Source organism: Photinus pyralis, unplaced genomic scaffold (genome assembly GCF_008802855.1).
Source record: "Photinus pyralis isolate 1611_PpyrPB1 unplaced genomic scaffold, Ppyr1.3 Ppyr1.4_LG9, whole genome shotgun sequence".
In the NCBI taxonomy this organism is placed as follows: Eukaryota; Metazoa; Arthropoda; class Insecta; order Coleoptera; family Lampyridae; genus Photinus; species Photinus pyralis.
The window spans coordinates 8,167,481-8,182,085 of NW_022170878.1; the positions used below are offsets into that span (position 1 = coordinate 8,167,481).

The 14,605-nt window shown below is 39.5% G+C and overlaps 2 protein-coding genes across 6 annotated transcripts in view; both read left to right on the forward strand.

Annotated features, from left to right (window-relative positions):
• The window catches only part of LOC116180612 (sex peptide receptor-like), a 561,029-nt gene that overhangs the window by 291,094 nt on the left and 255,330 nt on the right, over positions 1-14,605 (forward strand). The window lies entirely within an intron of this gene.
• Positions 1,503-12,279, forward strand: LOC116180627. Of its 2 annotated transcripts, XM_031500711.1 has the most exons (4): positions 1,684-1,909; positions 1,963-2,565; positions 11,281-11,479; positions 11,529-12,279. In XM_031500711.1, the coding sequence occupies exons 2-4, from the start codon at positions 2,549-2,551 to the stop codon at positions 11,817-11,819; spliced, it is 507 nt and encodes a 168-aa protein (XP_031356571.1). In that variant the 5' UTR covers positions 1,684-1,909; positions 1,963-2,548; the 3' UTR covers positions 11,820-12,279. The 2 variants fall into 2 exon arrangements, with proteins under 2 accessions (XP_031356570.1, XP_031356571.1); XM_031500710.1 differs by lacking the exons at positions 11,281-11,479; positions 11,529-12,279 and adding an exon at positions 1,503-1,660 and having other exon boundaries at positions 1,713-1,909; positions 1,963-2,329.

Here is a 14,605-nt window from a genome sequence, read left to right on the forward strand (position 1 = left end):
TCAACCCAGCAACGTTTAAAAATGGCCACCCAAATGACTATTTCCTCCAAAACTGAATAAGATCCCGCTTAAATTTGAAAAGTGGCACGTGATAAAACATCTAAGGTAGGAGCCCCTTACGTTTGTTGTAGACAACGCTTTGACCTGAAGCACAGTAGGCAAGGAAAGTAAAATCAAACACTCAAATTGTTTAATAATGATCGCAATTATTAAGATTGTGAATGCTCGGAAATATAAGTCCAAATAAATTACATTGCAAAAAAAAAACTTTGAAAATGGTAGTTCACCGAATAGAAATAGAAATAGGCTGGGAAAAAAGAACTTACCAATAAAAAAACCAGCCGTCAAATTAATATTAAATTGTGTAGTAAAATTAATTGTTTGTAATGATGTGAATGCGTAACATAAAATTATAAAATCACAAAAAGTAGCAGGTAAACTTCAAGAGGTAAACAAACAAGTTTTGGGAATTATGGGTCAGGTAAGCAGATTCTAAGAAAGGGTGAAATGCACAGGATGTGACTCATCTCTGCTGCAATAAAGTCCTTTTGTTAAAAGCAAGATGGAAAATTACATGGCCTTGTACGCAAATTCAACTAAAAACCAGATATGTGGAAATTATTGAATGGCCACTCACTTATCGCACATGGATTCTAAACTGAAGAGCTTTGATTAACGTAATCCCACTCCTGCAAGATAGGTAAACCGCCCCTGGTTTCGGGGATTCGAGCCTACAGTTGAATGTCGAAGACAATCACGGAATTAGGTGTCGTACTTCAGATGGTTAACCGTGACTGCTTCATTCATGGAGAAAATTGTTAGTAACAAACAAGTCAGTACATACATCTAACGAATCGGTAATTTCCACATATTAAAATAAAATGATCAAAACCGATATGAATGTAACTTCGGGGACAAGACCAAGTAATCAACATCAATAAACATAAATTAAGCAAACATTACACCAAAAACGTAAACGATTACGAACAATAGGATAACGGTATTAAACATGTCATTCTGCATTGCGGTTAAACCAAGTAAATTTCAAAAACAAAGATTGAAACACAAAAAAATATATAATGCGTCATACAAAACACAAATACGATATAAAGAAATGCAAAAATTACTACCTGCATTAAAAAAACACAAAATAACAACAACCATTTATGGAGCGACGCGTTCACGACCGCCATTCAAGACAAGATGCCAAACGCCCAGAACAAAAAACCAACGTTCCTGCTCTCTGGATGGCGCAGGCAGCTTTTCCCCTCCTAAAAATTGCATGGTTGCCAACTCTCAAACATGTATGTATCGTCGTAAGTTGTATATACAGGGTGGAACCTTTCAAGGGAGAAGAAACACCAAAGGGACTGTTAGAATAATTAGATTGGTATATTATTTTAAAAGGGTTGCATGCCGCTTATGCAATGGGTCAAGGACATGCACTTTGCTATGCACAGATAGCAGTAGGTAATTACGTCTAAGAATAACACTTATCTGTCAAAAACAACACGGGTCAATAATATGGTAAAGAAAGAAGGCAAATATAAGGGAGAAATGCAAAAGTACACGCGAGTTAGTGCATGAACCTTTACCATTATGTTTCTAATCGCTTCGTTTGTTGTTTTTAACATTTTCCTGGCACAGGGAAATGCTCTTGGTAATGAAACTCTATTTCAATTACACTGATTTTACGTAGGTACGGGTTCCAGGTTTCTATTGGAGAGAGTTCGATGGAACTATTCCAGAAGACGCGTTTCCTGCCGGTGTAGACATGTTCAACAGGCCAATTTATATAGGACAAGCCTTGTACAACAACATGTTAATTCCCGCAACCATTTACGAGGACGACAAAACAGCATACTTCGAGCATGGTGGAAGGGAACAACATGGAACAGAAAATGTTAAGGTGAAGTTACCAGATTTTAAGGAATATACTTATTTCTATTGTCACTTTCTCAGATCTTTTGTACGGATGCCCCAGATCAGTTCGAGTGGATACGCACGAACACCAAAGACATCAAGACAATTCCAAGCAAATTTTTATTTAGGGCGGGGTACGAACCGAACATATCGACGTATATTGGTAGGATTCGAGCTTATGGGGAGGTTTTGGTAGGGAAGGTGAATGCCGAAAGTGGAAGTGATGGCTTGCGCGTTGTTCGAAAAGGCAAAGCTAAAACATTCACCACCAACTATGATGTGCTCACATACAAACAACACTCTACTATTATTGTGAGGTGACCTTTTAGCCTTAATACGTAGGTCAACGAGGTCAACTAGTTATCGTTTATCCAACTGATTTTAAAATAAAGCTTCGTTTATTTATTGGGCTTTGTATTTAAACCACGAAATTTGAATCGATTGTCATCATTTAAAAATTACAATTTCCAAAATATAACTTCCCATAACATCAGATGACACTCTCGATCCCAATGATGTTTCATTCTCAGTCGCTTTACTGCACCGCGAACCATGTCCGGATCTTGCAGTGCTTTAAGCGCCAAAAATTCGGCCATGACTCTTCCGACTGCCGTAGTGAACTTCAATGCGGTTACTGCACAGGTAATCATGACTCCAATGCTAGGACATAAAGGCGATGTTAAAAGCATAATCGTTGCATAATACCTCAGCCTGGAGCTGCCCTTGTTATCTGAGGCGCGTTGACTCCAAGACCGCGAACACTGATTATAGACAGCGAGGAACCGCGCAGATTTTTCAAGTTTGCGCAACTGAATCTCCAAAATTCTCGAGTTGCAATTTTTGAGGCTTTGAGGTTTTCTTCTGGCGGTGACATCGACATCTTACTTACGAGGTGAGTTCAAGCAGTGATAGTCCGTACTTCGGCTCCCTATAATAAAATTATCGCATGTTCCTCATTGTGGTTTCTCTTGGGCATTGCCTACAATAGCCAACGATGGACGCCAACAAACACGCTGAAATGCGTTCCTGACAATACATCTTGGAATACAGACAATACTGGGTGGTCACTAGACAAGATATCCTTGCACAAGTGCCAAGTGGCTGGAGATCCTTTTTGATATTCTCGTCAAACTATTCAATTCTTATAAGACTCGCCTACAGGGAGCTTGAGGTGCCTCAAGTTTCTCCACGGAATCGAGCAGTCCGTGAAAAGTTTAGGTGACAGTGACAGTGCTATGCTCAAAATTTGGTCTATTCGCTCCTTCACCCTTAAATTTGCAAAAAAATCATTAAATCTTGCACCGATGACGTCATCAGTGAATCTTTTTTGGCGCATGTGTCGGAAGCCTTTTGTCGCCACGAAAAGGCGCATTGTCTTTATTTTCCTTAAAATGAGAATTTTCCGCAATTAAAAAAAAAACTAAACGTCAAACTGATGGACGAGTCCATTTCAAGATAAACAAAGGGGTGCCCTAGGTCGGCACTTCATCGCCTCTCTACGTCCACGGTGGCAAACGACGGTTACCAATGGCCGAAGATACATTACACTTTTTGCACACCAATGCCGAGCGAGCCGAAGGTGAGTTCGGTATAGCTCGGGCCCTCTCTTAGACGCGCTTCTCTACGTCTACGGTGGCAAACGACGTTTAGCAATGGCCAAAGATACACTACAGTTTTTTACACACCAATGCCGAGCGAGCCGAAGGCGAGTTCGGCATAGTTCGGGCCTTCTCCTAGATTCGCCTCTCTACGTCCACGATGGCTGATGACGTTCCCCAACAGGCAAAGACACACTACACTTTTTTGCACATCAATGCCGAGCCAGCCGAAGGCGAGTTCGGCATAGCTCGTGCCCTGCCTTAGACTGGCCTCCTTACGTCCACGGTGGCAAACGACGAACAAAAACTACACTTTTTTCACACCAATCCCGGAGCGAGTCAAAGGCTAGCTCGGCATAGCTCGGGCCCTCCCTTAGACTGGCCTCCCTATGTCCACGGTGGCAAACGACGAACAAAAACTACACTTTTTTGCACACCAATGCCGGAGCGAGCCAAAGGCGCGTTCGGAATAGCTAGAGCCCTCCCTTAGACTGACCTCCCTACGCGCACGGTGGCAAACGACGAACAAAAACTACACTTTTTTGCACACCAATGCCAAAGCCAAAGGCGAGTTCGGCATTACTCGTGCTCTCCCTTAGACTCGCCTCTTTACGTCCACAGTAGCAAACGATTTTCAACAACGGCCAAAGATACACTACACTTTTTTGCACACCAATGCCGAGCGAGCCGAAGGCGAGTTCGGCATAGATCGGACCCTCCCTTAGACTTGCCTCTCTACGTCCACGGTGGCAAACGACGAACAAAAACTACACTTTTTTCCACACCAATCTCGGAGCGAGCCAAAGGCGAGTTCGGCATAGCTCGGGCCCTCCCTTAGACTGGCCTCCCTACGCCCACGGTGGCAAACGACGAACAAAAACTACACTATTTTGTACACCAATGCCGAGCGAACTATGTTGTTTAGGCGTTCCAAGGGGTGGTCAACAGGGGGTTCCAAAGGATGTACGAAAATTTCTAGGGTCCCCAAGGAGAATTTTAACAAAGCTTCAAGAGGGTTTTCAGAGAGTAGTTAAAGAGCTACAGATAGGGTAGCTTGAGGACAGGAATCATCGCCAGATATCACCCATTGAAGTATAGCAGGTTACAGAAAAGGGCATAGAGTTATTCAAGTTTATACGGGCCTTGGTGAACCTAACACTAACATTTTCACTCGTTCCGAAACCCAACAACTTTATCTCACGTCTACAGGACGTCTACAGGCCTGGGTAATCCTACCGTCCGGTGAGGCATATTTAATATCTCTTAGTTTTGTCTGATGTATGTGTTGTAATACCTCGGGAATGGCTCGATTCCATTTTGGTTACTCATAGCGTGTATGTAGTATTTACCACGGTTTCGAGAGGGCTCAAAAGTGCTGTACATTGGATGTTGTTCATTATAGGACTACTCCGAATTAGGTTTTCCTGCAGTTTTCCTAATTCGTAAGGTAAATGCCGGAGTAGTATACAGGGTGTTTTTTTGGGAGCTTTAGTTAAAAGTTTCTGGGAAAGTAAAATAGGTAGGATTTTGAAAATTTGTACTTAGGTGTTACTCTGAAGGCCGAATCGATGTAAAATATTTTCAAAATGGCCGCACTTCCGGAAACACCGGAAGTAGATAGTAACTTCGTTATTTTAAATGGCAACCCCTATTTTTTATTGCATGTTTGGATTCTACGTGAAATTTCAGTTCTTTTGATACCCATATGTCATATCTGCCATTTATGGTTTTTAAGTTATTTTGACTTTAAGAAAAAAAATGGCGGATGCAGATGGTACCTTGATAATTGATTACTTGAAAAAGGTTATAGTCATGGCAACCCATTTTTATCAGTGCATAGAGAATGAATAGGGCTTTCTTTTACTGTACTTAAAACAAAGTTAAGTTGCGTACAACCGCACCTATGGAGATCCAAATTTAAGAAACTTCAAAGTCTATAAACTCAGTTTTTTTAAATGGAATGACCATGTTCTTAATATTGCATGAGATAGAGAATCGAAATTGGCATATTTTGATATTACATGTTCCTATAGCTATCTTTAACAGTTTCTGATTTATTCCCATTTCATTGAATTGATCTCGGAATTGATGCCATTTTTTTTCGCATTTTCTTTTTAGTAGTTGGCCATGATTTTATAACAATCGAATTTTAAACAAATCAAGGAATGGATTCTTTAATACCACTGATTCTGTTCTAGTCTAAATAATTCATTAATAAATAACTCATTTAATAAGGATATAGGACAGAAAATTTTTGAAAAATCTAAACAGAGTCGTTCAACTGAATTTCTTAAACAACGTATAAGTCTGGAAATTAAGAGAGGTAATGCGATATCTGTTCTAGCAACAATTCCATACCAAAAATGTTTCAACAAAGTTTTTTATATTTTGCATTGAATTTATTTTGTTAATCTTGCATTTGCAATTCAATTCATTTTCTTAAATATTCTCTTGTAGAGCTTTTGTATAACTTGTGCTTCAACGGTTTGTAGTGCATTAGGGGTACAAAATTTCAAAAATTCATACAATTTCGTTCTAGTTTTCGAATGAATGTACGGAAAGCACGCGCCGCGATTCTGCCCATTTCACCATAAATAACAATTAAATTCCAAAATAGGTGAAACCACTGCGAGTCATTTTTCGATTTTTGAAAAACTATGTTAACCTATAACAGTGGGTGATGGATTAGTGTCACTAGATTTGTTTAAAATTCAATTGTTATAGAATCATGGCCGACTACTAAAAAGAAAATCCGAAAAAAATAGTGTCAATTCAATAAAATGGGAATAAGTCAGAAACTATAGGAAACATGTATTGTCAAAATATGCCCATTTCGATTCTCTATCTCATGGAATAGTAAGAACATGGTCATTCCATTAAAAAAAACTGAGTTTTTAGTCTTTGAAGTTTCATAAATTTGTGTATCCATAGGGGCGGTCATACGCAACTTAACTTTTTTTTAAGTGCACTAAAAGAAAGCCCTATTCATTCTCTATGCACTGATAAAAATAGGTTGCCATGACTACAACCGTTTGCAAGTAATCAATTATCAAGGTACCATCTGCATCCGCCATTTTTTTTCTTAAAGTCAAAATAACTTAAAAAACCATAAATGGTAGATATCGACATATGGGTATCAAAAGAAGTGAAATTTCACGTAGAATCCAAAAAAGCAATAAAAAATAGGGGTTGCCATTTAAAATAACGAAGTTACTATCTACTTCCGGTGTTTCCGGAAGTGCGGCCATATTGAAAATATTTTACATCGATTCGGCCTTCAGAGTAACTCCTAAGTACAAATTTTCAAAAACCTACCTATTTTACTTTCCCAGAAACTTTTAACTAAAGCTCCCAAAAAAACACCCTGTAGAGCCACTTAAGACCCTCTGCAGGGGCGCCGTATTGATATTGGTATTAGCTTCAAAATAATCTTAATCAGCTATTGCTTTTGGTGTTCCTTACCCATAAAACGCCCTCAATGCCTGCGAGAACCCAGTTATTACACAACTTAGGTGTCCTAAATGACGATCACGATCTTAGTGCACTCGGAGTGGCCCCCGAGTGACATATTCTCGCGGGAAACCTAAGCGAGAATATTCAAATAGGCAGCCATGTTATTTTGGCATTCCCGCAGGAGGCTATAAGATCATTACAAGGTAAACGCTCAATTTTGGAAGGATTTTTTGCACTTTATTTGTCGTAAGTTAGTCTATTATCTTTTTGCCTTCTTTATCGTCACGAGTAGAGTTTGTTGTTTTTTTTGATCTGTTAATTTTTCTCAAGGTAACCTACAAGGGGGAGGGGGGTGATAACCTAAGTCATTAATTCAAGTAGGTCTTGACGAACGAACGGAGAGAGTGGGGAAGGGAGATCAGTAACACTAATTGTTCAAAAATCGTGCTTTAATTTGGAACCTAAACCAATTGCCCCGTCTGGTCTATGGTTTTCACCACAATAGTAGTGTGCTGGCCATGCAGTTTCTTTTTTTGGTACGAAAGCACCTCATAGGTCGGGAAGCTGTGAGACTTTCCATTTTGGGTAACGTACACCACATCCTTTGATCTATCGGCCATCACCTTTCCTATCAGAGGCTCCCCGGCGCTCTTAACCCTACCGATGTACGTCACAGCGTTCGGCTCATACCCACCCTTAACCAAAAATTTACCAGTAATGGTATTGAGCTCTTGGGAACTCGTGGGTATCCACTCGAACTGCTCCGGCTCGGTCGTACAAAAGATCTGCGAAAAGCGCAATGAGCTTGACGATCTTTTTTAAAGCGGCAAGTTTTACCTTAACGTTTTCCTTCTTCTCGTGTTCCTTGTCGCCGAATTCGTAGTATGCCGCCTTATCGTTGTGCAAAATTTTTGCAGGAATTAATTTGTCACTGTGCAAAACTTGGCCTATGTAAATTGGGTTGTTGTAGTCGTCTCGAGTTGCAATAAAAGCGTCTGGTGGAACGACTCCATTATAGTCCCTCCAGTAGTAACCTGTAATCGTAGATAAAGTCATTGGCTTTTAAAATATCTACGGTTACCTGTAGCACTTTCATGTGCCAGGAGAACGTTGAAACAGCAAACGTGAGTATAAGAAACATGGTGGCAGAATGTATGACATTAACTAACCACGACTAGAATTGTATAACTTCCTGTAATTAGATTCAGTGGGCAATGTCTGTTTTGTATGCTCCGGTCTGCTTTCGAAACCTTAGAAATGTTTAACATTTTTGAAATGAGGTTCGTTGTTACTTCTGGATTTCTAAAACCCGCTCAACGTGAATTCTCTCATGGCCTCACGCGCATTCCTCACGACTTCTCGCTAACGACTTAATTCTAAGTACTTTTTTTTTCATTTACGCCCGTCGATCACGCGAGCATGATCCGCCAATGACTTAACTCCTTTTCATCCAATGAAATTCCAAGACATCCAAATTGACAGGTCTATCAAAACTACGTCGTCTACGTGACGGAAGGTGACAACTCTGGTCGCGTCCTCCGATGCCTCAAGCATATTGATTTACCTAGACAGGACTGTACTCAGAAACTATTCGGTCATATCAAAAACCAAAAAAATGTGGGACAGAATTAAATAAAATAAAATCCGTTAACGGGATCCCGCACAATGTAAAATAGTGGTAACAGATGGCCTATAAAAATATTCAACTTATTTTAAATGAAAAAGGCTGCCGAGCTGAAATTTTTGTAGTAATGGATCTTAAAAAGAGAAATATACCTGTCCGTCTGTCCCTGTGTCCATGTCTTTGCCTTTTTTATAGGAAAAAGCTGTTGATTTGAGTTGCTGAATTGCTCAACTATTTTTCTGATTTTATTTATTTATTATGTATTATGTATTATGTATTGTGTATTGTGTATTGTGTATTGTGTATTGTGTATTGTGTATTGTGTATTGCGTATTGCGTATTGCGTATTGCGTATGGCGTATTGCGTATTGCGTATTGCGTATTGCGTATTGCGTATTGCGTATTGTGTATTGTGTATTATGTATTATGTATTAAGTATTAAGTATTAAGTATTATGTATTATTATGTATTATGGGTTATGCGTTATGCGTTATGCTTTATGCGTTATGCGGTACGCGTTATGTGTTATGTTTTATGTGCTATGTGTTACGTATTGCGTATTACGTACTAACGTACTACGTATTACGTATTACGTATCACGTATTACGTATCACGTATTACGTATCACGTATTACGTATTACGTATTACGTATTATGTATTATGGTCAGGCTAGTCCAAAAGGGTCAACCTGCACCAACAGTTACCTCCAAACTATCCACCTCTCGTGACCCAACCTTGACCCAGAGGCACGCTCCTACAATGAACTTCGGTCAGGTGAGCACTTTGTGAGCATTTGTTTCTTGAGATGTTGTTTGGGAACGTGACGACCATTTTGCGTACGCACGTCTCTAATGGTGCCATGTAAGAGGGCGAAGAACACCCGGTCCGCTTTTCAGGGTAATAACGTTTCTCTACGATTCTTTGTCAAGATCAGTGGGTCGTTGGAGGAGGGGGGGGGTTAAAAATGAGTTTCACCTTTTATACTCGTAATTACAGGAACTGTTTTTACCAACAACCGACTTTCCGCCTTACTCATTATCAAAACTGTGGGAAGGTAACGATTTATTTTCTCCATCACAAAGCATTATTATTGTTTACAGTTTATTACTTGTTGAGATATCCACGTACCTTTTTAAACCAATTTAGTAGATAGCTCCATCTGTTGTTGGAAATTGAACAGCGCAGATTTTTGGGTGCGGACCTTCATCTTCCTCTTTCCGTCGTAAACCGTATCGAGTTACAATTCTTTTAAACAAACAGCGGAAGCGTGAGTTAGAACGCATGGAATTTTAATTGCCATCGTCCATATATACTGATCTCTGGCGGCTGGATTCATAATTTCGGTATTGTGAAGTAATTAATTGAATTCCTATAATGTGGATATAATTTGTTTTCTATCTTATCGTTCGGGTGACTGCAATTTCCATCAACTATTGTTGCATTCATCTATGATTCGCTCTTCTATTTAAGAGGAATGTAAATTTTAGGTTATCAAGGAAGGAGGTTACCTTTGATTTCTTTTAGGGTTTCAATGTTAGTTAAAAAACCAGTTCAATTTTAATTTTAAGTACCAGTAGAAATTCCGGATCCGTTTTACTGTACCTACAATTTCTGTGCAACATATTAGTGTGGTAACCTTGGATTAAGCTCACCATCTCCTGTCAGTGTCGACATTTTTGACATATTTTTCCACCTGCTGATAACGAGCGGCCATTTTGCTGTGTAACTGGTCATGAAGGTGATTTAATATCAAGATTCGATCCTCAACAAAGGAAACTCGGTTAAGTTATAATCGAGTTTGAAACGCGAATGTTGTTTGAGATCGCCACTTCCTCCTAAAGAGGCTGGCCAATTATGTACCGTACCTGGTTATATTATAGAAAAAGATTACGAGTAGAGCGAGGCCCTTCAGGCATTAATCAACTAATTTATATATCGAGCTCTACGGCTGAGCTCACTTCTTGGTGTCGACATCTAACTTAAATTAAGATAAGCGTCGCCTTACATGTTTTACTTGTACTTTGCCTATGCGTGCGATTTTTGCCCGAAATATGATTTGGAAGAAAGAAAATTTGAAAATCTTTTAGCATAACCGATGCACCCGTAGTTAACTAAAGACTCCAAATTCAAAAGAAAAATGTTACATTTTCATGTAATTTTTAGAAAATTTGAAACAAATTCGATAATAGAATAAATTTTAAAGAGAGTTCAAGGAAATCATAAAAAAATTTATCAAAAACCAAAAATATAAATTTCCAAATTGTTGTAATTTTGTATTACTGTTTAAGATAATTAGATTGGTATATTATGGGATATTTTAAGGGTTACATAAGGTTTACGGCCGAGTCAAGTAAATACACGTTGCTAACGCGATGACATCCTCGAGACAAATAGCATTAGGTAATTTGTCTAATGATAAACACAGCTGTTATCTGTCAGGAACCACACGGGTCACAAATAAAATAGATCGATCGAAAATAATATGGTCAAAAAAAGGGGGGGGGGGTAGCTCCAATATAAGGGAGAAATGCAAAAGTACACGCAAGTTGGTGCATGAAGCTCTGCCATTATGTTTTATAATCGCTTCGTTTGTTGTTTTTAACATTTTTCTGTCACAGGGAAATGCTCTTGGTAATGACTAATTTTTAATAACACTGACTTTACTTAGGTACGGTTTCCAGGTTTCTATTGGAGAGAGTTCGATGGGACAATTCCAGAAGACGCCTTTCCTGCCGGTGTAGACATGTACGACAGGCCAGTTTATATAGGACAAGCCTTGCACAGAGCGACATGTTAATTCCAGCAACCATTTACGAGAACGACAAGACAGCATACTACGAACACGGTGGGAGGGAACAACATGGTACAGAAAATGTTAAGGTAAAGGTACCAGCTTTTAAGGAAAACATTTTCATTGTCTCTTCCTCAGATCTTTTGTACGGATGCCCCAGATCAGTTCGAGTGGATACGCACGAACACCAAAGACATCAAGACAATTCCCAGCAAATTTTTATTTAGGGCAGGGTACGAACCGAACGTATCGACGTATGTCGGAAGGATTCGGGCTTTTGGGGAGGTTTTGGTAGGGAAGGTGAATGCCGATAGTAGAAGTGATGGTTTGTACGTTGTCCGAAAAGGAAATACCAAAAGCTTCACCACTAACTATGAGGTGCTCGCATACAAACAACAGCCGGATCTGCCTACTATTATTCTAAGATGACCTTTTAGCCTTAATACGTAGATCAAGGAGGCCAACTAGATATCTCCTCTCCAACTTGTTAAACAATACAGCGCTGTTTATCTATTGGCATTTGTATTTTAACCATGAAATTGAATGAATTGATTTTACACACATAAAATAAACTGAAAAATCCATCTACAAAATGCAATCGGCGATTGGGTATCAGTGCTCTATGGGAACTGTAGAGTTTTGCAAAATAGAAGGTACAATCTAATTAAATTCTGTTTGAAACGTCAAAGAGGTTAATTTCTGTCATGGTTGAAGAAGGGACGATCTTTTTGGACGAAGTATTTTTATTAATTCTGATAAGAGGGGATGAAGGAAGTGGTCCCTGCTCGTCTTGGTTAAGCAGACTCCACCTCCGTGTAAATAGCAGAAAATCGCAGCCTCTAAAAACTTCAACATACCCGAATGACCGTAGGCGTGCGGAATTACGCTACTAAAGATTTTCATATGTCCAAAAGGGCATATTCACACTTAGCAATAAAGTTGCTTACAACAACCTAAGCAATATGGTTGCTAATATGAATGTGCTATTCATATGCTATAAGTTTTTTAAATCTTTAAGGATTGATTACACCCCGTGAATCCCATTGCAAGTCGATGAAACCTCAATTTTTTCTTTCGCGTTGGGGTAAACAATTTTGTGGCTAACTATTAATGTGCTCTTCTGATCCACGCCCTTGCTATGAATTTGTTAATGCTTTAAGGGTTGATTACACCCCTTGAATCCCATTGCAAGTCGATAAAACCCCATTTTTTTTTTCGCGTTGGGGTAGGCAATTTGTTTTCTAAGTATGAATGTGTTCTTCTGGGCACACCCTTGCTATGAATTTTTTAATGCTTTAAGGGTTGATTACACCCCGTGAATCCCATTGCAAGTCAGTGAAACCTCAATTTTTTCTTTCGCGTTGGGGTAAGCAATTTTGTTGCTAAGTATGAAGGTGCTCTTCTGATCCACGCCCTTGCTATGAATTTTTTAATGCTTTAAGGGTTGATTACACCCCGTGAATCCCATTAGAAGTCGATGAATCCCCAATTTTCTCTTTCGCGTTGGGGTAAGCAATTTTCTGCCAAGTATGGATGTGCTCTTCTGATCCACGCCGTTGCTATGAATTTTTTAATGCTTTAAGGGTTGATTACACCCCGTGAATCCCATTGCAAGTCAGTGAAACCCCAATTTTTTCTTTCGCGTTGGGGTAAGCAATTTTGTTGCTAAGTATGAAGGTGCTATTCTGATCCACGTCCTTGCTATGAATTTTTTAATGCTTTAAGGGTTGATTACACCCCGTGAATCCCATTGCAAGTCAGTGAAACCTCAATTTTTTCTTTCGCGTTGGGGTAAGCAATTTTGTTGCTAAGTATGAAGGTGCTCTTCTGATCCACGCCCTTGCTATGAATTTTTTAATGCTTTAAGGGTTGATTACACCCCGTGAATCCCATTAGAAGTCGATGAATCCCCAATTTTCTCTTTCGCGTTGGGGTAAGCAATTTTCTGCCAAGTATGGATGTGCTCTTCTGATCCACGCCGTTGCTATGAATTTTTTAATGCTTTAAGGGTTGATTACACCCCGTGAATCCCATTGCAAGTCAGTGAAACCCCAATTTTTTCTTTCGCGTTGGGGTAAGCAATTTTGTTGCTAAGTATGAAGGTGCTATTCTGATCCACGTCCTTGCTATGAATTTTTTAATGCTTTAAGGGTTGATTACACCCCGTGAATCCCATTGCAAGTCGATGAAACCTCCATTTTTTCTTTCGCGTTGGGGTAAGCAATTTTGTTGCTAAGTATGAATGTCCTCTTCTGACCCAAGACCTTGCTATGAATTTTTTAATGCTTTAAGGGTTGATTGCACCCCGTGAATCCCATTGCAAGTCGAAAGAACCCCAATTTTTTCTTTCACGTTGGGGTAAGCAATTTTGTTGCTAAGTATGAAGGTGCTCTTCTGATCCACGTCCTTGCTATGAATTTTTTAATGGTTTAAGGGTGATTACACCCCGTCAATCCCATTGCAAGTCGAGGAAACCTCAATTTTTTCTTTCGCGTTGGGGTAAGCAATTTTGTTGCTAAGTATGAAGGTGCTCTTCTGATCCACGCCCTTGCTATGAATTTTTTAATGCTTTAAGGGTTGATTACACCCCGTGAATCCCATTAGAAGTCGATGAATCCCCAATTTTCTCTTTCGCGTTGGGGTAAGCAATTTTCTGCCAAGTATGGATGTGCTCTTCTGATCCACGCCGTTGCTATGAATTTTTTAATGCTTTAAGGGTTGATTACACCCCGTGAATCCCATTGCAAGTCAGTGAAACCCCAATTTTTTCTTTCGCGTTGGGGTAAGCAATTTTGTTGCTAAGTATGAAGGTGCTATTCTGATCCACGTCCTTGCTATGAATTTTTTAATGCTTTAAGGGTTGATTACACCCCGTGAATCCCATTGCAAGTCGATGAAACCTCCATTTTTTCTTTCGCGTTGGGGTAAGCAATTTTGTTGCTAAGTATGAATGTCCTCTTCTGACCCAAGACCTTGCTATGAATTTTTTAATGCTTTAAGGGTTGATTGCACCCCGTGAATCCCATTGCAAGTCGAAAGAACCCCAATTTTTTCTTTCACGTTGGGGTAAGCAATTTTGTTGCTAAGTATGAAGGTGCTCTTCTGATCCACGTCCTTGCTATGAATTTTTTAATGGTTTAAGGGTGATTACACCCCGTCAATCCCATTGCAAGTCGAGAAAACCCCAATTTTTTCTTTCGCGTTGGGGTAAGCAA